This window comes from Salvelinus alpinus, chromosome 1 (genome assembly GCF_045679555.1).
Source record: "Salvelinus alpinus chromosome 1, SLU_Salpinus.1, whole genome shotgun sequence".
In the NCBI taxonomy this organism is placed as follows: domain Eukaryota; kingdom Metazoa; phylum Chordata; class Actinopteri; order Salmoniformes; family Salmonidae; genus Salvelinus; species Salvelinus alpinus.
In genome coordinates this window covers 33548061-33570102 of record NC_092086.1, presented here as the reverse complement: position 1 = coordinate 33570102, position 22042 = coordinate 33548061, and the positions used below count along the sequence as shown (strand labels likewise).

At 43.7% G+C, this 22042-nt stretch overlaps 1 protein-coding gene and 1 non-coding gene across 7 annotated transcripts in view; both read left to right on the top strand.

Moving 5' to 3' along the window:
* The window catches only part of ighd (immunoglobulin heavy constant delta), a 252691-nt gene extending 240987 nt beyond the window's left edge, over window positions 1-11704 (top strand). For all 6 annotated transcript variants that reach the window (XM_071398153.1, XM_071398189.1, XM_071398172.1 and 3 more), the window contains 6 exons: window positions 2995-3309; window positions 3469-3762; window positions 3899-4198; window positions 10318-10605; window positions 10771-10922; window positions 11329-11704. In XM_071398153.1, the coding sequence (XP_071254254.1) occupies window positions 2995-3309; window positions 3469-3762; window positions 3899-4198; window positions 10318-10605; window positions 10771-10922; window positions 11329-11337 (1358 nt within the window). In that variant the 3' untranslated portion in view covers window positions 11338-11704. The remainder of the gene's footprint in view (window positions 1-2994; window positions 3310-3468; window positions 3763-3898; window positions 4199-10317; window positions 10606-10770; window positions 10923-11328) is intronic.
* Window positions 11705-15799: 4095 nt separating this feature from the next.
* trnaa-ugc (transfer RNA alanine (anticodon UGC)) lies at window positions 15800-15876 on the top strand. Its single transcript has one exon. It is a non-coding gene; the product is annotated as a tRNA-Ala (tRNA).
* The last annotated feature ends 6166 nt before the right edge of the window (window positions 15877-22042 follow it).

The window sequence follows — 22042 nt, the reverse complement described above, 5'->3', positions numbered from 1 at the left end:
AACCGCTGTGTCAGATTTCAAAAAGGCTTTTCGGCGAAAGCACACCACGCGATTATGTTAGGTCAGCGTCTAGCCACAAAACCATACAGCCATTTTACAACTAAGGAGAGGTGTCACAAAAGTCAGAAATAGCGGTAAAATTAATCACTTACCTTTGATGATATTCATCTGGTGGCACTCCCAGGTCTCCATGTTAGACAATAAATGTTTGTTTTGTTTGATAATGTCCCTCTTTATGTCCAAAAACGTCAGTTTTGTTGGTGCGTTTAGTTCAGAAATCCAAAGGCACAATGCACGCTCTCAACATCAAGACGAAAAGTCTAAAAAGTACAATAAAAGTTAGTAGAAACATGTCAAACGATGTTTACAACCAATCCTCAGGTTGTTTTTGTCATAAATAATCAATAATATTTATACCGGACAAAAGCTTCGTCAATAGAAAGGCGCGTTCCCGATCACGTGCATCACTCGTGTCTGGAAATTTCCACTGTCCACTCATTGAAAGTGCTGTATCTCCCTCATTTTTCAGAGTAAAAGCCTGAAACAATGCCTAAAGACTGGCTACATGTAGAGGAAGCCATAGAGATTGTGAACTGGGTCCTAAGTCTTTGTATGGTGGATAGGCTTTCAATGGAAAAACAGCCTTTCAAAAAAATAGTACTTCCTGGTTGGATTTTCCTCAGGTTTATGCCTGCCATATCAGTTCTGTTATACTCACAGACATTATTTTAACAGTTTTCGAAACTTTAGAGTGTTTTCTATCCAAATCTACAAATTATATGCATATCTTAGCATCTGGGCCTGAGTAGCAGGCAGTATAATTTGGGCACGCTTTTCATCCAAAATTCCCCCTACCCCCTACCCTAGTGAAGTTAAGGTGAAACTTCAAAGAATACAAAGAATAAACAAACGTGCAGTTCGTAGCAGACATTGGCACTAGACAAAACAATATCCCACAACGCAGGTGGGAAAAGGACCACACTACGTATGATCCCCAATTAGATGCAACGATCATCAGCTGCCTCCAATTGGGAACCATACTCATACCAACATAGAAAATAAAAACTAGAAAACCCCCTAGTCACGCCCTGACCAAAAACACCATAGAGAATCCCGAGGGCTCTCTATGGTCAGGGCGTGATAGTACCCCCCCCTAAAGGTGCAGACTCCGACCGCAAAACCTGAAGCTAGATGGGGAGGGTTAGGGTGGGCAACTAGCGTCAGTGGCGGCTCTGGTGCGGGACGTAGCACCCTCTCAGACCGCGGATCCGGCCATGAAGCTGGGCTGAACGCCGTGCCCGGACTGGGCGCTGTAACAGAGGAAGGCTCCGTCCATGGAGCGGGACTGTACACCGTGCCTGGACTGGGCACCGGCGCAGATGAAGGCTCCGGCCATGGAGCGGGACTGGACGCCGTGCCTGGACTGGGCACCGACGCAGGAAGCTCTGGACTGTGAACCGTCGCTGGAAGCTCTGGACTGTGAACCGTCGCTGGAGGTTCCGGTCTGTAGACCGTCGCTGGAGACTCAGGGCTGGTGACACACTCTTCAGGGCGAGTCCGGGGAGCCGGCACAGGACGTACCTGGCTGGGGAGGCGCACTGGAGGCCTGGTGCGTGGAGCCGGCACAGGTTTCACCGGACTGATGACACGCTCTTCAGGGCGAGTGCGGGGAGCCGGCACAGGAAGTACCGGGCTGGGGAGGCGCACTGGAGGCCTGTTGCGTAGAGCCGGCATAGGTTTCACCGGACTGAGGACACGCTCTTCAGGGCGAATGCGCTGCAGAATACACCAAACCAACATCTCTCTCCGATCTCCCTCCTCACACTGCTCCATCGACTCCCCGACGGTCTCTGGCTCTCTCCTCGGCTCGACCGACCACCCCTTGTGCCCAACCCCCCAAAAAATCTTGGGGTTTCTGTGGCTGTGGACCCCGGCGTCGCCGCTGTCCTCCTATACTCCTTGGCGACTCCCGCCAAAGAAGGGTCTCGCATCCACCCATTATTTCCTCCCATGTCCAGCTCTCCTTTTCCTCCATGGCACGCTGCTTGGTCCTGTAGTGGTGGGATATTCTGTCACGTTCGTTATAATGAGTGGACCAAGGCGCAGCGTCCGTAGAGTTCCACATATTTATTAAGGTGAATCTTCAAAGAATGCAAAGAATAAACGAACGTGCAGTTCGTAGCGAACATTGGCACTAGACAAAACAATATCCCACAATGCAGGTGGGAAAATGACCACACTAAGTATGATCACCAATTAGAGGCAACGATCATCAGCTGCCTCCAATTGGGAACCATACTCACACCAACATAGAAAATAAAAATTTGAAAACCCCCTAGTCACGCCTTGACCAAAAACACCATAGAGAAACCCGAGGGCTCTCTATGGTCAGGGCGTGACACCTGCGTCTCTTCCTCTTGCAAATAACTGGGATGTTGTTCTTGTCGGGTGTTCTGAGAATGTCCTGTGCGTCCTGCTGTTGAAGAAAAAATCTTTGTCTAATCCGAGGTGAGTGATCGTTGTCCTGATATCCAGAAGCTCTTTTTTGCCGTAAGATACGGTTGCAGAAACATTATATACAAAATATGTTACAAATAACACCAAACAAAAAAACATAAAAGCACAATTGGTTGGGCGCCTGTAAAACTGCTGCCATTGCATCAGGCGCCATTGGTAGCAACACAACATAACAACAACATGGTGGCAACACAACATGGTAGCAGCACAAAACATGGTACAAACATTATTGGGCACAGACAACAGCACAAAGGGCAAAAAGGTAGAGACAACAATACATCACACAAAGCAGCCACAACTGTCAGTAAGAATGTCCATGATTGAGTCTTTGAATGAAGATATATACAGAGAGAAGTACAGCAAAACATTCACTATTCTTCTGTCCTCCCCCATAAAAAGTAGACATTATTAACATTGAAGCCAGATAAATGTTCCTTTCTCCTGTTTACCCCTCTCCTCTGTGTGTGTGTTCTCCAGGACCTGCAGTGAGCAGCACTCCTACAGTGCTGATCAGGAGGTCTCTCCCAGAGTTACTGAAGGGAGACAGTGTTGTGCTGGAGTGTGCCATCACACAACTCTCCTCCAGTGACCTCTACGTCACCTTTCAGGCCAATGGGGTTGATTTCCCTGAGAAACAGTATGTGGATCTGCCTGCCTCCAATGGCCCCCATTCACTCACCAGACGCTTCTCTGTCCCTACATCACACTGGAAGACAGACAACACTTTCACCTGTAAAGTGAACCAAGGTTTCTCCAACAGCTGGGTGTCTAACTCAACAGGAAAGATTTTTGGTGAGTGAACTTCTCTCATCTGACCCAATTATACCTTCTCATATGCTTGAAAATGTAGAAAGGCCTACCAACATGAAATTATGTTTCCATTGTTTGTTGCATGATCTTCATTCAGCACGCCAGGGCTAAAATTGAAAAAGGAAATGGTGTTCTTTCCAGGTGAACTGTCCATGGAACTCCTTCTAGTCCCCAGTGAGGAGTCGTCTGGCTCAGGGACCCAGAAACTCATGTGTTCTGGGTGGGGCTTCAACCCTAAGATCAAGTGGCTCTCTGGGTCTGAACAGAGGTCTGCAGCAGACAATGAGATAAGGATGGGGGAAGACGGACATGTGGCAGTAACCAGTCATATCACAGTAACACAGCAGGAGTGGAATGAGGGGAAGGACTTCATCTGTGAGGTAGATGACAAAGATCTTCAGAAAACTGTCAGGAAGAGCACTAGTTTATGCACAGGTAGGTTGTAAACTTACAGAAGCGCCTTACCTGTTTAAAGTGTTGCTTCAAAAGTCATAAATCATAACCTAATTACCTTGGAGTATAAAAAACTATTATACGATTTTATTTCCACACTCATCTGTTTTGCTCTCAGTTTTTCCCTCGTCTACTCCATCCCTCCACCTGGAGACCCCCAGATTCAGGACAGTGATGACACAGACTGAGGTAACATCTACATGTGTGGTCCACTCTGCGTATGACGCCAAAGTGTCCTGGCTTCTGGATGGAAAAGACCCAACCAACGGGGCCGCAGTGAACCAGGCCAGCAGCACAACTCAGAGCATCAGCAGTAACCTGACTCTTCCCTCAAGCCAATGGAAAACCCTGAACACAATAACATGCAGAGCTGAACATCGCTGCTTCAACTCCACAGAGAAGACCAGTAATGTTAAAGGTTAGAATGGAACTTTGTGATCATATATTTGTATTTTTATTGAACCCTTATTTAACTAGGCAAGTCAGTTGAGAACAAATTGTTATTTACAATGACGGCCTACCAAAAGGCAAAAGGCCTCCTGCGGGGATGGGTTCTGGGATTAAAAATGAATAAATAAATCAAATATAAATATAGGACAAAACACACATCATGACAAGAGAGGTAACACAACACTACATAAGACAACAACATAGCAAGGCAGCAACACATGACAACACAGCAAATCAAATCAACGTTTTTTGTCACGTGCGCCAAATACAACAGGTGTAGACCTTACAGTGAAATGCTTACTTACAGGCTCTAGCCAACAGTGCAAAAAAAGGTATTCAGTGAACAATAGGTAAGTAAGGAAATAAAAACAACAGGTAAAAGACAGTGAAAAATAGCAGTAGCGAGGCTATGTACAGTAGCGAGGCTATAACAGTAGCGAGGCTACATACTGACACCGGTTAGTCGGGCTGATTGAGGTAGTATGTACATGTAGATATGGTTAAAGTGACTATGCATATACAGTATATCACAAAAGTGAGTACACCCCTCACATTTTTGTAAATATTTGAGTATATCTTTTCATGTGACAACACTGAAGAAATGACACTTTGCTACAATGTAAAGTAGTGAGTGTACAGCTTGTATAACAGTGTAAATTTGCTGTCCCCTCAAAATAACTCAACACACAGCCATTAATGTCTAAACCGCTGGCAACAAAAGTGAGTACACCCCTAAGTTCAAATGTCCAAATTGGGCCCAATTAGCCATTTTCCCTCCCCGGTGTCATGTGACTCGTTAGTGTTACAAGGTCTCAGGTGTGAATGGGGAGCAGGTGTGTTAAATTTGGTGTCATCGCTCTCACACTCCCTCATACTGACTGGTCACTGGAAGTTCAACATGGCACCTCATGGCAAAGAACTCTCTGAGGATCTGAAAAAAAGAATTGTTTCTCTACATAAAGATGGCCTGGGCTATAAGAAGATTGCCAAGACCCTGAAACTGAGCTGCAGCACGGTGGCCAAGACCATACAGCGGTTTAACTGGACAGGTTCCACTCAGAACAAGCATCGCCATGGTCGACCAAAGAAGTTGAGTGCACGTGCTCAGCGTCATATCCAGAGGTTGTCTTTGGGAAATAGACGTATGATTGCTGCCAGCATTTCTGCAGAGGTTGAAGGGGTGAGGGGTCAGCCTGTCAGTGCTCAGACCATACGCCGTACACTGCATCAAATTGGTCTGCATGGCTGTCGTCCCAGAAGGAAGCCTCTTCTAAAGATGATGCACAAGAAAGCTCGCAAACAGTTTGCTGAAGACAAGCAGACTAAGGACATGGATTACTGGAACCATGTCCTGTGGTCTGATGAGACCAAGATAAACCTATTTGGTTCAGATGGTGTCAAGCGTGTGTGGCGGCAACCAGGTGAGGAGTACAAAGACAAGTGTGTCTTGCCTACAGTCAAGCATGGTGGTGGGAGTGTCATGATCTGGGGCTGCATGACTGCTACAGGCACTGGGGAGCTACAGTTCATTGAGGGAACCATGAATGCCAACATGTACTGTGACATACTGAAGCAGAGCATGATCCCCTCCCTTCGGAGACTGGGCCGCAGGGCAGTATTCCAACATGATAACGACCCCAAACACACCTCCAAGACGACCACTGCCTTGCTTAAGAAGCTGAGGGTAAAGGTGATGGACTGGCCAAGCATGTCTCCAGACCTAAACCCTATTGAGCATCTGTGGGGCATCCTCAAACGGAAGGTGGAGGAGTGCAAGGTCTCTAACATCCACCAGCTCCGTGATGTCGTCATGGAGGAGTGGAAGAGGACTCCAGTGGCAACCTGTGAAGCTCTGGTGAACTCCATGCCCTTGAGGGTTAAGGCAGTGCTGGAAAATGATGGTGGCCACACAAAATATTGACACTTTGGGCCCAATTTGGACATTTTCACTAAGAGGTGTACTCACTTTTGTTGCCCGCGGTTTAGACATTAATGGCTGTGCGTTGAGTTATTTTGAGGGGACAGCAAATTTACACTGTTATACAAGCTGTACACTCACTACTTTACATTGTAGTAAAGTGTCATTTCTTCAGTGTTGTCACATGAAAAGATATACTCAAATATTTACAAAAATGTGAGGGGTGTACTCACTTTTGTGATATACTGTATGATAAACAGAGAGTAGCAGTAGCGTAACAGATGGGTTGGCGGGTGGCGGGTGGTGGGTGGCAGGACACAATGCAGATAGCCCAGTTAGCCAATGTGCGGGGGCACTGATGGTTGGGCCATTTGAGGTAGTATGTACATGAATGTATAGTTAAAGTGACTATGCATATATGATAAACAGAGAGTAGCAGCAGCGTAAAAGAGGGGTAGGGGGGCAAACAATGCAAATAGTCCGGGTAGCCATTTGATTAACTGTTCAGGAGTCTATTGGCTTGGGGGTAAAAACTGTTGAGAAGCCTTTTTGTCCTAGACTTGGCACTCCGGTACCGCTTGCCATGCGATAGTAGAGAGAACAGTCTATGACTGGGGTGACTGGGGTCTTTGATAATTTTTAGGGCCTTCCTCTGACACCGCCTGGTGTAGAGTTCCTGGATGGCAGGCAGCTTAGCCCCAGTGATGTACTGAGCCAACGCACTAACCTCTGTAGTGTCTTGCGGTCGGAGGCCGAGCAATTTCCGTACCAGGCAGTGATGCAACCAGTCAGGATGCTCTCGATGTTGCAGCTGTAGAACCTTTTGAGGATCTGAGGACCCATGCCAAATCTTTTTAGTTTCCTGAGGGGGAATAGACTTTGTCGTGCCCTCTTCACAACTGTCTTGATGTGTTTGGACCATTCTAGTTTATTGGTGATGTGGACACCAAGGAACTTGAAGCTCTCAACCTGCTCCACTTGAGCCGGGGTTGGGGTTGTGCTCGGTCCTCCTTTTCCTGTAGTCCACAATCATCTCCTTAGTCTTGGTTACGTTGAGGGATAGGTTGTTATTCTGGCACCACCCAGCCAGATCTCTAACCTCCTCCCTATAGGCTGTCTTGTCGGCAAACTTAATGATGGTGTTGGAGTTGTGCCTGGCTATGGAGTCGTGGGTGAACAGGGAGTACAGGAGGGGACTGAGTACGTACCCCTGGGTGGCTCCAGTGTTGAGGATCAGCGTGGAATATGTGTTGCTACCTACCCTCACCACCTGGGGGCAGACCGTCAGGAAGTCCAGGATCCAGTTGTATAAGGAGGTGTTTAGTCCCAGGATCCTTAGCTTAGTGATGAGCTTTGAGTGTACTATGGTGTGTAACGCTGAGCTGTAGTCAATGAATAGCATTCTCACATAGGTGTTCCTTTTGTCCAGGTGGGAAAGGACAGTGTGGAGTGCAATAGAGATTGCATCATCCGTAGATCTGTTTGGGCAGTATGCAAATTGGAGTGGGTCTAGGGTTTCTGGGATAATGGTGTTGATGTGAGCCATGACCAGCCTTTCAAAGCACTTCATGGCTACGGACGTGAGTGCTACGGTTCTGTAGTCATTTAGGCAGGTTGCCTTCATGTTCTTGGGCACAGGGACTATGGTGGTCTGCTTGAAACATGTTGGTATTACAGACTCAATCAGGAAAATGTTGAAAATGTCAGTGAAGACACCTGCCAGTTGGTCAGCACATGCCTGGAGCAGACGTCCTGGTAATCCTTCTTGCCCCGCAGCCTTGTGAATGTTGACCTGTTTAAAGGTCTTACTCACGTCGGCTACGGAGAGTGTGATCACACAGTCGTCCGGAACAGCTGATGCTCTCATGCATGCCTCAGTGTTGCTTGCCTTGAAGCGAGCATAGAAGTGATTTAGCTCGTCTGGTAGGCTCGTGTCACTGGGCAGTGTCACTGGCCAGAAGCCATGGCTTCTGGTTAGGGTACGTACGTACAGTCACTGTGGGGACAACATCCTCGATGCACTTATTGATAAAGCCAGTGACTGATGTGTTGTACTCCTCAATGCTATCGGAAGAATCCCGGAACATGTTTCAGTCTGTGATAGCAAAACCGTCCTGTAGTTTAGTATCTGCTTCATCTGACCACTTTTTTAAAGACCGAGTCACTGGTGCTTCCTTTAATTTTTGCTTGTAAGCAGGAATCAGGAGGATAGAATTGTGGTCAGATTTACCAAATGGAGGGCGAGGGAGAGCTTTGTACGCGTCTCTGTGTGTGGAGTACAGATGATCTAGAATGTTTTTCCCTCTGGTTGCACATTTAACATGTTGATAGAAATTATGCAGAACTGATTTAAGTTTCCCTGCATTAAAGTCTCCGGCCACTAGGGGTGCCGCCTCTGGGTGAGCGGTTTCTTGTTTGCTTATTTCCTTATACAGCTGACTGAGTGCGATCTTAGTGCCAGCATCCGTCTGTGGTGGTAAGTAAACAGCCACGAAAAGTAATCCTGAAAACTTTCTAGGCAGATAGTGTGGTCTGCAATTTATCACAAGATACTCTACTTCAGGCAAGCAAAATCTAGAGACTTCCTTAGATTTCGTGCACCAGCTGTTGTTTTAAAAATAGGCACAGACCCCCCCCCCCCCCGCCCCCTCATCTTGTGTGCTGTTCTATTTTGCCGGTGCAGCGTATATCCCACTAGCTGAATATCCATGTCATCATTCAGCCAGGATTCCGTGAAACATAAGAAAATACCGTTTTTGATGTCCCGTTGTTAGGATATTCATGATCATACCTCATATAATTTATTGTCCAATGATTGCAAGGTTGACGGTAACGGCAGCTTTCCCACTCGCTTTTCTCCAAACGTAACGACGGTCATTATGGCCAAACTGTTCTATTTTTGTTTCACCAGAGCAGAGGACGACCAAAAAGTACGATCTTTCTCCCCATGCACAGTTGCAAATCGTAGTCTGGGTTTTTTATGGCGGTTTTGGAGCAGTGGCTTCTTCCTTGCTGAGCGGCCTTTCAGGTTATGTTGATATAGGACTCGTTTTACTGTGGATATAGATACTTTTGTACCTGTTTCCTCCAGCATCTTCACAAGGTCCTTTGCTGTTGTTCTGGGATTGATTTGCGCTTTTCGCACCAAAGTACGTTCATCTCTAGGAGACAGAACGCGTCTCCTTCCTGAGCGGTATGATGGCTACGTGGTCCCATGGTGTTTATACTTGCATACTATTGTTTGTACAAATGAATATGGTACCTTCAGGCATTTGGAAATTGTTCCCAAGGATGAACCAGACTTGTGGCGGTCTACAATTGTTTTTCTGAGGTCTTGGCTGATTTCTTTTGATTTTCCCATGATGTCAAGCAAAGAGGCACTGAGTTTGAAGGTAGGCCTTGAAATACATCCACAGGCACACCTCCAATTGACTCAAAGGATGTCAATTAGCCTATCAGAAGCTTCTAAAGCCATGACATCATTTTCTGGAATTTTAAAGCTGTTTAACAGCACAGTCAACTTAGTGTATGTAAACTTCTGACCCACCGGAATTGTGATACAGTGAATTATAAGTGAAATAATCTGTCTGTAAACAATTGTTGGAAAAATTACTTGTGTCATGCACGAAGTAGATGTCCGAACCGACTTGCCAAAACTATAGTTTGAATGACTCCAACCTAAGTGTATGTAAACTTCCGACTTCAACTATACATCCTTCATTCAGTCATCATCGCTCATAAAAATCTAATAAAAGTGTATTGGTGACCTACACAGTTTGGTTGATGTTATTGCAGGTGCAGCGAAATGTTTATGTTTCTAGCTCCAACAATGCAGGAATATCTAGCAATACAATAATAATACACACAGAATCAAAAAGTTAAGAAATGAAACATATTCAAATCTCCAATCTATCAAGTTTTCCCATGATCAAATACCATTACCCCAGTTCCTGTCTCAGCATCCATGCTCTACTCAGTTTCTCTCTCAGACTATGTCATGCAGCCCCCTCTCTCCCCTCCCAGTTTCTCTCCCAGACTATCAGTCATGCAGCCCCCCCTCTATCCACCCAGTTTCTCTTCCAAACTATCAGTCATACAGCCCCCTCTCTCCCCAGTCTCATCCACTCCAGTCTCTCCTTCCATGACTCTCACTATCTCTCTCTCTCCAGGCTCAGTGACCCCCTCCGCACCAACAGCCACCCTGCTTCAGGGTCCCAGTGAGCTCGTCTGCCTGGTGCTTGGCTTCAGCCCTTCAGACATCAACATCACCTGGCTGCTGGACAACGTCACAGAGCTGTGGAACAACAACACTAGCACCCCCTACAGGGCACCAGGAGGAAAGTTCGGCATCAGGAGCCACCTGAGCCTGGCACACCAGGACTGGACACCGGGGGCTGTTTACACCTGCAGGGTGACCCACACCACCCAGACTCTGGCCCAGAACATATCCAAACCAGGTGTCTGTCTGTCTGTTCACTCAATTCTGATACAATAACATTTTCCTGGTGCTAGCCTCTTCCTTGTCTCTTTCACCATTGTAGTAGAGCATTACAGTTTGGATTCCAGGCTAGCCTGTTTCTGCAACACTTTCTCAATGAAAATCTTTTTTTCCTTTTGAGTAGAGCTCCTTGGGGTGGAGGGTGTCTTCTTTGACGAGAACAGGTCTGATCCCATTCTGGCGGACACTGCAGAGGAGAACTGGAACATGGCCTGCATCTTCCTGGTCCTCTTCCTCATCTCCCTCCTCTACAGCTTCACAGTCACTCTGGTCAAGGTGAGAGGGAGAATATAACCACCTCACAGGTTTTCACTGCCTGGCTTTGAAGTGCAAATATATGTTTGTGCGATTAGCGTAAAACAATAAATATAAGAATGCATTCTTATGTCCCAGTGTGTCTTTACTGCTTTGATGACCTATTGAAGCACCTGTTGAGTTTCCGACATGGAATGTCATCCCACACAGAGGGTATTCACATTATCTTCATGTTCAATATAAATCAAATTGGTCTCCCCAGAGGCTATATGTTCTTGGTTTTTTGTATGTCACTTCAACCTCATTATCACACTTATTCGCATTTTATTGCTGGTTAAGCCACAGTTACATTTTTAATATAAAACAAGCATTACAAGGTTTTCACAACAACTTATACTTACTTACATTTGTATTTTCTTTTTTTCAGACAAAATGATGACTTCAGGACACTTCCATATGATGGATCCCTAGGAGTTCAACTGGAAATGAAACTATTTATTTCAACCTTTTCTTATACAATCACAACATGTTTCTTTAGAAAATTGCATAGATTTAATTACTTACTGTTGCAGGTTTGATGACAGGGAAGTGTTCTTGTTTTCATTCCCCACAAAGACAGACAACGTGGTGGCGCACTTACTTGCTCTCATCTCTTGTTAATGCATCATAGAATTTTTGAGCAGAGATAAAAATGGATGTTTAACCACTATTAAATAAAGCATACAATTACTCTCTATGATGAAGTATTTAGACACCAGTTATTGCTGAATTATCTGCTTATAATAAAACATTATTTCAATCAACCTACTTTGTCCTCCTCCCTCTTGTGTGATATTTGTAGTTTATCGTTTTTAAATTATGTTAAAACATCTATACCATTAGTAAGAATATAAATCATGTTTCATATGTGATTTGACATAAATACATATAGAGAACATTAAAAGACCACATAAGTAGGACCATGCTTTTTGGTTGTTTTTCTGGCACTTTTTACTTGTATTTCCAGCATGATACACTAGGTTTGCTGCTGGTAAAAAATCCTAGGAAAAGTTATTTAATTGATACAAGCTTTCTCCAATCAATCAATCACACTCTTGTTGTGCGTATGTATTTGGTGGGGGGATTCACCTTAGCCAGGGGAGGTGTATCTCTGTGAATCTTAATCACACAAAGCCTATTATTTGGCAGGGAATACTATTTGTAGATCAGCCTCTCCTGGCTTAGGTGACCCCCCCCCCCCCAAACACACACATGCACATCCAGATTGGAGACAGCTTGTGTCAATTAAATACAATATCTTATTTCCCCCCTTTGCTGTCATGCACCTTGTTTCTTCACTGTAACACCATTGTTGCCCACTAGAGGGTGCATCTGACTGTGGGCTGGTACATTTCCCATGTGAAAGGCCAATCAAGTGTGGCAATGGTCACTGGTCTGTATGCAGATGCTCACCAGTAGGAAATCAACTGGAAACATTAGCTGGCTGCATTCAGGGAAGGTCCCCATGAATACAGAGGAAGATACAATTATTGTCAAAATGTCTGCATATGTCAGCAAGAATATCTGTGAGAGTGTGTGTGCTGCTGTGTCTATGACATCTGAGTGTGTGTGTATGTCTGGAGGGTTTGAAGGAATTCACATTTGGGAGGGAAGAGACTGAGTTCACCCAGCCTCCCAATTGGCTGGCTCTCGTGTAATCTGGCATCGTAAGTGCTCTGATTGGCTCTGACCGCCGTGGCTGAGGACCACCGCTGTGACACTGTTGCCGGGACGATGTCATATCATGTTGCCAACCGACGTGCCAAGGGGCTGACGACAGGGGAGAGGAGGGCACAATGCCCAGCAGGCTGCGCTTCCAGCTAGCACTTCTCTCTCCATCTGACCCTCTCCCGCATCTCCATCACCAACCATGGAGAAATAACCAGTGAACATCCTCACTCAATAGGGCACAGACAAATGACAGCCATTTAGCTGTATAATAAGGCTCATTATAGTCGACCACATCAGCATCTCATTGGTAAGCACAGTGATGACCGTAATAATTGCCACCTACACTCTTGGGAAAAAGGTGCTAAGTTTAACCATACAGAGTTTGACACCCCTGCCACAGAGGAACCCTTTTTCGGTGATGGATAGAACCCTTTGAAGAGGGTTCTACATAGAACCCTTTATGTAGGTTTCTTCAAAGAACCCCCTGAATATGGTTCTACCTAGAACCCTCTATGAATGGATCTGCCTAGAACTCTGAAGGGTTCTAATAAGAACAATTTTATCATCTAAAGGTTCTTTCTAGAACTGTCTATGAAGGGTTCTACCGAGAGCACTTCTCTTTGGAGGGTTCTTCCTCGAACCCTCTATGAACAGTTCCAACAGCCTTAATAGCCTTTAAATTATAATTATTTATGACAATACATACATCAGAAGGCCTTTGTTTAAGCACTATACCCAAACACAGTGGTGTTAGGAATCTCCTAGTTTACATGCCACATCAGGCCTGCAAGTCACATTATACTGGCTTGCAAAGTGATGTGTAATTCCTATTGGAATCCAGCCAGAGTTAGGATATCCAACAAGTGGAATTGTTAATCACCTGCAACCTGCATTTAGAATGACTGCTAGGGTAGGGAAGGGTTATTTATCTTTGTGTAACATAAAATATATCAACCAATCAATGTATACTGAAAAAATAAACGCAACATTTAGTGTTGGTCCCATGTTTCATGAACTGAAATATAAGATCCCCGAAACATTCCATACTCACAAAAAAAAAGCATATTTCTCTCAAATATGTTGACATCCCTGTTAGCATTTCTCCTTTGCCAAGATATTCCATCCACCTGACAGGTGTGGCATACCAATAAGCTGATTAAACAGCATGATCATTACACAGGTGCAGCTTGTGCTGCGGACAACAAAAGGTCACTCTAAAACGTGCAGTTTTGTCGCACAATACAAGGCCACAGATGTCAAGTTGAGGGAGCGTGCAATTGGCCTGCTGACTACAGGAATGTCCACCAGAGCTGTTGCCAGAAAATTGAATGTTCCTTTATCTACCATAAACAGCCTCCAATGTAGTTTTAGAGAATTTGGCAGTACAGCCAACTGGCCTCACGTGTAATCAAGTCATCCCAGGAACTACATGTCACTGGTGTAGAGAGGAGTAGGCAGGAAGCAGTCACAGGTTTAGAACTACTGAATTTATTTAAGCACCATATATCAAAGTGAGACGAAACCCAAACACTGCTGTGCTCAAAATATCTTCATAAACAAAAAGGCACAGGGCGAAATTGCAAATATAAAGTACTCAGGAAATAGTAGGAGCGATTCCTCTCAGGAAAAAAAGTAACATTTACAATGACAGACAAAGACAAATGGCAGAGGGAGTATATATACAGTGATTGAGTGGGGATTGAAACCAGGTATGTGTAATGATGATGAGACATGCCCGGGGTTGATGAGTGAAGGCCGTTTGCCAGCAGTAGGTTTGGCAGCAGCTAGAAGGCCGGCGACGTCGAAAGTCTGAGCTGGACAGGAGGGGGAGCCAAAGCGAAGGCTGGTTAGACACTACAGTACACATCCGGCTTCTTCACCTGCGTGATTGTCTGTGAACAGCCATTTGGACAGCTGATGAAACTGTGGTTTTGCACAATAGAATACATTTTGGCTCAAACCGTCTCAGGGAAGCTCATTTGCGTGCTCGTCGTCCTCACCAGGGTCTTGACCTGACTGCAGTTCAGCATCGTAACTGACTTCAATGGGCAAATGCCCACCTTCGATGGCCATTGGCATGCTGGAGAAGTATGCTCTTCACGGATGAATCCCGTTTTAACTATACCAGGCAGATGGCAGACAGTGTATGGTGTCGTGTGGGCGAGTGGTTTGCTGATGTCAACGTTGTGAACGGAGTGCCTCATGGAGGCGGTGAGGTTATGGTATGGGCAGGCATAAGCTACAGACGACGAACACAATTGCATTTTACCAATGGAAATTTGAATGCACAGAGATACTGTGATGAGATCCTGAGGCCCATTGTCGTTCCATTCATCCGGTGCCATCATCTCATGTTTCAGCGTGATAATGCACGGTCAAATGTCACAATGATCTGTACGCTTTCTTTCATGGCCTGCATACTCAGACATGTCACCCATTGAGTATGTTTTGGATGCTCTAGATCAACGTGTACTACAGTATGTTCCAGTTCCCGCCAATATCCAGAAACTTCGCACAACCACTGAAGAGGAGTGGGACAACATTCCACAGGCCACAATCAACAGCCTGATCAGCTTTATGCGATGTTGTGCTGCATGAGTTAAATGGTGGTTGCACCAGATACTGACTGGTTTTCTGATCCAATCCAATCCAAGGTTTTTGTGACCAACAGATGCATATCTGTATTCCCAGTCATGTGAAATCCATAGATTAAGGCATAATGCATTTATTTTAATTGAGTGATGTCCTTATATGTACTGTAACTCAGTAAAATCTTTGAAATTGTTGCATGTTGCTTTATATTTTTGTTCAGTGTACATGCAAAAAACACAGATATCACATTAAAACAACTAATTCTGACATCTCCCTGCAATAGAGCATGCTGGGAAATATTATATGTTTCTATGTAGAACCCTTCTTGTCTTTCAAATAATCCTTCTTGCCTTCCAAAGAATCATCAAAGAACCCTTTGTTCCAAAAACAGTTCTTAGGATGTTAAAGATTCTAGGTAGAACTCTTTGCTTTACAAACAATTGTCTTCCAAAAACAGTTCTTCTGATCAAAACGGTTCTTGGTAGAACCCTATCCCGCCGCAAAGAACCCTTTTGAAACAATTTTTTCAAAGTGTACAGTAACTAAATCATTATCAAAACGTTGTTGTCAGCTCCACCATTGTCATCATAACTGGTGGTCCCGTGTGGCTCAGTTGGTAGAGCATGGCGCTTGCAACGCCAGGGTTGTGGGTTCAATTCCCACGGGGGGACCAGGATGAATATGTATGAACTTTCCAATTTGTAAGTCGCTCTGGATAAGAGCGTCTGCTAAATGACTTAAATGTAAACTATCCTCTACCCAGATGCTGCGCTGCTCTGCCTATCTCCACAGTGTATTGTTTATTTCAGTGCTGTGGTTTGTGTATTGGATGTCTTGCCAGTGTATTGGATCCCTGCCAGAATGCATCCCAATAGACTAAAGTGGCTTCCTCTCCTTTTCTCCTTCCTTTCATCTGCACAGATGTGAAATACCTATTGCTTCCACATATCTTGTGTGCTCAGATCTGTTCAGGTTATTACCCCACCTTTGGGGGGGGGGTACTGTCAAGCCCTGACCTTAGAGAGCCGTTTTATTTCTCTATTTGGTTAGGTCAGGGTGTGATTTGGGGTGGGCATTCTATGTTGTTTGTTTCTATGTTTTGGCCGGGTATGGTTCTCAATCAGGGACAGCTGTCTATCGTTGTCTCTGATTGGGAATCATACTTAGGCAGCCTTTTGTCCTTTTGGTGGTTGTGGGTAGTTGTCTTCGTTTGTGCATGTATAGCCTTACAGATCTTCACGTTCGTTTTGTTGTATTATTGTTTTGTTGGCGACATTTTGCAAAAATATAGAGAAATGTACGCTTACCACGCTGCACCTTGGTCCATTCCATACGACGATCGTGACACAGGTGCCTTGGGAGTTAGTATAAAGGTTCCCGAAGTTGGCTGTTGAACGAGGCCCAAATTAAGTAAGGCTTGGCCATTTTTTGTTTGTTTTTACATGTTATGATTTTTTTTTTATGGTGTAAAATACTGATTTATTGTTTGGGGTCTTTTATTTTGGTTTGAGTGGGGTTTTTCACAGGTTAGAAATTATGCACCTTAAAGGGCACACAAATTAAATGTTCTGAAGTATCTATTGTCCGAGTTTTGGTTGCACACATGTAAATTCTCTTGATAAGAAATGTCATTTAAAACCCAATGTAAACCTGATACACAAAATGTTTGACATTTTTGAAATATCTTTAAATCATTTTTGACTTTCTGGTGAGGCCTGATCACCCTCACTAAAAAGACTAGAGACATTGGTTGAGATTTAAATGGGCTATGTAAACACTAATAATTAGAAGAAGTTTATAATTTAGCAATAGTCCTATGTGTGATTTGAACCACGAGAAGGACAGAGAGAGAGTGCTGGCCCTGACTGAGGGACACCTGTCTCTAGTCTATTTGACTATTTATTGAATTACCTTATGGGATACAATGAAGTTAAGATGGAGTCATCAGGGGTTGTAATTCTAATTGTATTTGTTATTTTGATTTAACAGGCAGCGTTGTTTTTTGTTTTTTTCATCCACTTTGAACATCCTTTCATCTGCACAGATGTGAAATACCTATTGCTTCCACATATCTTGTGTGCTCAGATCTGTTCAGGTTATTAATGACAGATCAGTATTTCAATGCATTTCTAGTCTAAAGTGATATACATTTCGCAGTCTGCAGACCTCTACAATCAACCTGATAACACCAAAAGAATGAGTCCCCAGAGGTATCAGGTTGATTGTGGAGGTCTGCACACTGCGAAATGTATATAACTTTAGAATAGAAATGCATTGAAATACTGATTGTTTAATCTCAATTTTTGCCTAAAATGACATACCCAAATCTAACTGCCTGTAGCTCAGGCCCTGAAGCAAGGATATGCATATTCTTGGTACCATTTGAAAGGAAACACTATGAAGTTTATGGAAATGTGAAAGGAATGCAGTAGAATATAACACAATAGATCTGGTAAAAGATAATACAAAGAAAAACCAACCGTTCTTTTGTATTTTTTTGTACCATCATCTTTGAAATGCAAAAGAAAGGCCATGATGTATTTTTCCAGCCCAGGTGCAATTTAAATTGTGTTCACTAGATGGCATCAGTGTATGTGCAAAGTTTGAGACCACTGCATTTCTGTTCAAAATGTTGTATCAAGACTGCCCAAATGTGCCTAAATATCTTTTCATGTTCAAAATTGTGCACTCTCCTCAAACAATAGCATGATATTATTTTACTGTACATTGGACAGTGCAGTTAAATTAACAAGACTTTAGGCTTTCTGCCAATATCAGATGTCTATGTCCAGGGATTTATTTGTATTACTTACAACTTCATGCTAATCACATTAGCCTATGTTAGCTCAACCGTCCCACGGGGGGACACTGATCCCGTAGAGGTTAACAGCCACTCGTGACAAAAGCTCCAGCTGAAATGCTATTGTCAGAATCCATAAATGAAATTGTGTAATGAAGCATTTGTGTAACTGTATGAAGCGAAGGTCTTAATAAGCCATGGTTTTACAAAAAGGATTGTACAACCCAGAATGAAGGGTTTGAAATTATGAAGTGTCTGGTTTTATGTGTTGATTTCCCTTACTTTAATAGAAGTATTGGACCTTTTGATAGAAGCTATAATATAATGCTTACCTTAAATTGTAATGATAATTATCACAGATTGAGTGATACAAGGAGGGAACGTGATAAAAAAATGGTATGTTTGTGCTTTTCTATTAACCCATTTATGTGTTCTATGATTGTTATTTTCTAATAATCAATTTCTGTGTTCATGCAAGTGATTGATTGAACGAATCCTCACTCTCAGTATCTGCAATTTGTCAGTACACTCAGACCCTTGTTTTGAGAAAAAATATATATCTCAGTTTCAAGGTCTCAGCTTAGAGAGAAGAAGCCTCGTGAGGTATTGGTCTGTCACGTGCATGACCCAGTATATGTCGGTCACATAAATGAAGCAAACGTTAATGATGAATTAATTATGAATGATGAATAAGCTAAATCATTCAAATATAACTTGTCTGTATATAAGAGAACTAACGGGACTGCCCCAGTAGAGCACCTGATTGACATGTGTACTTGGTGCATTGAGTTGAATGGAACCTCTCCAGCACGCTGATAATAAAGAATGATTCATTTAAGATTGACTTCCAGTGTCCCTGTGTATAATTTCCACGACAGTGTTTACAGTAGGCTATATCCAGATTGATGGCATATAGTTTTTGTGCCATGTCCATTCACTGTCATGCATTCTACTCATATTGTCTCGTCCTTAAATTCCCTCATGGAGTCACTCATTTCAGTAATTTATTAATAAATGCATTAAATGCAGACTTCCATGTTATTCATGTGTTGTGTATTGTTTGTGTATTCAAACATGAAATAAACTCAGCAAAAAAAGAAATGTCCCTTTTTCAGGACCCTGTCTTTCAAAGATCATTCGTAAATATCAAAATATCTCCACAGATCGTCATTGTAAAGGGTTTAACCTTTCTAGGACACACGTTCCGCTAGCGGAACCCCCTCCCACAACATTCCGCTGAAAAGGCAGCGTGGGAAATTCAGAAATATTTTTTTGAAATATGTAGCTTTCACACTTTAACAAGTCCAATACAGCAAAAGAAACATAAACATCTTGTTAATCTACCCATCGTGTCCGATTTAAAAAATGCTTTACAGCGAAAACACAACATATGATTATGTTAGATCACCACCAAGTTCAAAAAACACACAGCCATTTTCCCAGCCAAAGATAGGAGTCACAAAAACAGAAATAGAGATAAAATGAATCACTAACCTTTGATGATCTTCATCAGATGACACTCATAGGACATCATGTTACACAATACATGTATTTTTTGTTCGATAATGTGCATATTTATATCCAAAAATCTTAGTTTACATTGGCGCCATGATCAGAAATGCCTCCAAAATATCCGGAGAAATTGCAGAGGCACGTCAAATAACAGAAATACTCATCATACACTTTGATGAAAGATACATGTTTTACATATAATTAAAGATACACTTGTTCTTAATGCAACCGCTGTGTCAGATTTCAAAAAAACTTTACGGAAAAAGCACACTGCGCTAAAATATAATTAACATTTCTCCGCCATGTTGGAGTCAACAGAAATACGAAATTACGTCATAAATATTCCCTTACCTTTGAATATCTTCATCAGAATGGATTCCCAGGAATCCTAGTTCGACAATGTCAATTATTTATGTCCAAATAGCTGCTTTTGCTAGCGGGTTTGGTACACATATCCAAACGCTCGTGCAAGTGACGCATAACGTCGGACGAAAACATCAAAAAGTTATATCACAGGTCGAATAAACTTGTCAAACTAAGTAGATAATCAATCTTCAGGATGTTGTTATCATATATATCCAATAACGTTCCAACCGGAGCATTCCTTTGTGTCTGTAAAAGTTATGGAACGCAAGGCGTTATCATGAGGAATGCTCATGACCAGGAACTGGCAATCTGCCAGACCACTGACTGAAACACCTCCCATCTGGTCCCACATCACAGTATACACTTCATTCAACGTTCTACTGACTGTTGACATCTAGTGGAAGGCGTAGGAAGTGCAAACAAAACCATATCTTCCTGGGATTTCAATAGGCGATGAGTAGAAAAAACACCAGCCTCAGAATTTCCACTTCCTGTTTGGAAGTTTGCCTGCCATATGAGTTCTGTTATACAGTTTTAGAAACTTCAGCGTGTTTTCTATCCAATAGTAATAATAATATGCATATATTAGCATCTGGGACAGAGTAGGAGGCAGTTCACTATGGGCACGCAATTCATCCAAAGTCAAAATGCTGCCCCCTATCCCTAAAAAGTTAAACACTTTCCCATGCTGGTTCAATGAACCATAAAAATATAATGAACATGCACTTGTGGAACAGTCGTTAAGACACTAACAGCTTACAGACGGTAGGCAATTAAGGTCACAGTTATGAAAACTTAGGACACTAAAGAGGCCTTTCTACTGACTCTGAAAAACACCAAAAGAAAGATGCCCAGGGTCCCTGCTCATCTGCGTGAACGTGCCTTAGGCATGTTGCAAGGAGGCGTGAGGACTGCAGATGTGGCCAGGGCAATAAATTGCAATGTCCGTACTAAGACAGCGCTACAGGGAGACAGGACGGACAGCTGATCGTCCTCGCAGTAGCAGTCCACGTGTAACAACACCTGCACAGGATTGGTACATCCGAACATCACACCTGCGGGGCAGGTACAGGATGGCAACAACAACTGCCCAAGTTACACCAGGAACACACAATCCCTCCATCAGTGCTCAGACTGTCCGCAATAGGCTGAGAGAGGCTGGACTGAGGGCTTGTAGACCTGTTGTAAAGGCAGGTCCTCACCAGACATCATCGGCCGCAACGTCGTCTACGGGCACAAACCCACCGTCGCTGGACCAGACAGGACTGGCAAAAAGTGCTCTTCATTGTTGAATCGCGGTTTTGTCTCACATGGGGTGTTGGTCAGATTCGCATTTATCGCCGAAGGAATGAGCGTTACACCGAGGCCTGTACTCTGGAGCGGGATCGATTTGGAGGTGGAGGGTCCGTCATGGTCTGGGGCGGTGTGTCACAGCATCATCGGACTGAGCTTGTTGTCATTGCAGGCAATCTCAACGCTGTGCATTACAAGGAAAACTTCCTCCTTTCTCATGTGGTACCCTTCTTGCAGGCTCATCCTGACATGACCCTTCAGTATGACAATGCCACCAGCCATACTGCTCGTTCTATGTGTGATTTCCTACAAGACAGGAATGTCAGTGTTCTGCCATGGCCAGCGAAAAGCCTGGATCTCAATCCCATTGAGCACGTCTGGGACCTGTTGGATCGGAGGGTGAGAGCTAGGACCATTCCCCCCAGAAATGTTCGGGAACTTGCAGGTGCCTTGGTGGAAAAGTGGAGTAACATCTCACAGCAAGAACGGGCAAATCTGGTGCAGTCCATGAGGAAGAGATGCACTGCAGTACTTAATGCAGCTGGTGGCCACACCAGATACTGACTGTTACTTTTGATTTTGACCCCCCCTTTGTTCAGGGACACATTATTCCATTTCTGTTAGTCACATGTCTGTGGAACTTGTTCAGTTTATGTCTCAGTTGTTGAATCTTGTTATGTTCATACAAGTATTTACACATGTTAAGTTTGCTGAAAATAAACACAGTTGACAGTGAGAGGACGTTTATTTTTTTGCTGAGTTTATGTATGATGACTGTAGGCCTATCTGCAGGGTGTGCTTCCATGCTCATATATGTGTATGAAAATATGTATGCATGAACATAATGATGAATATATATATATGTGTG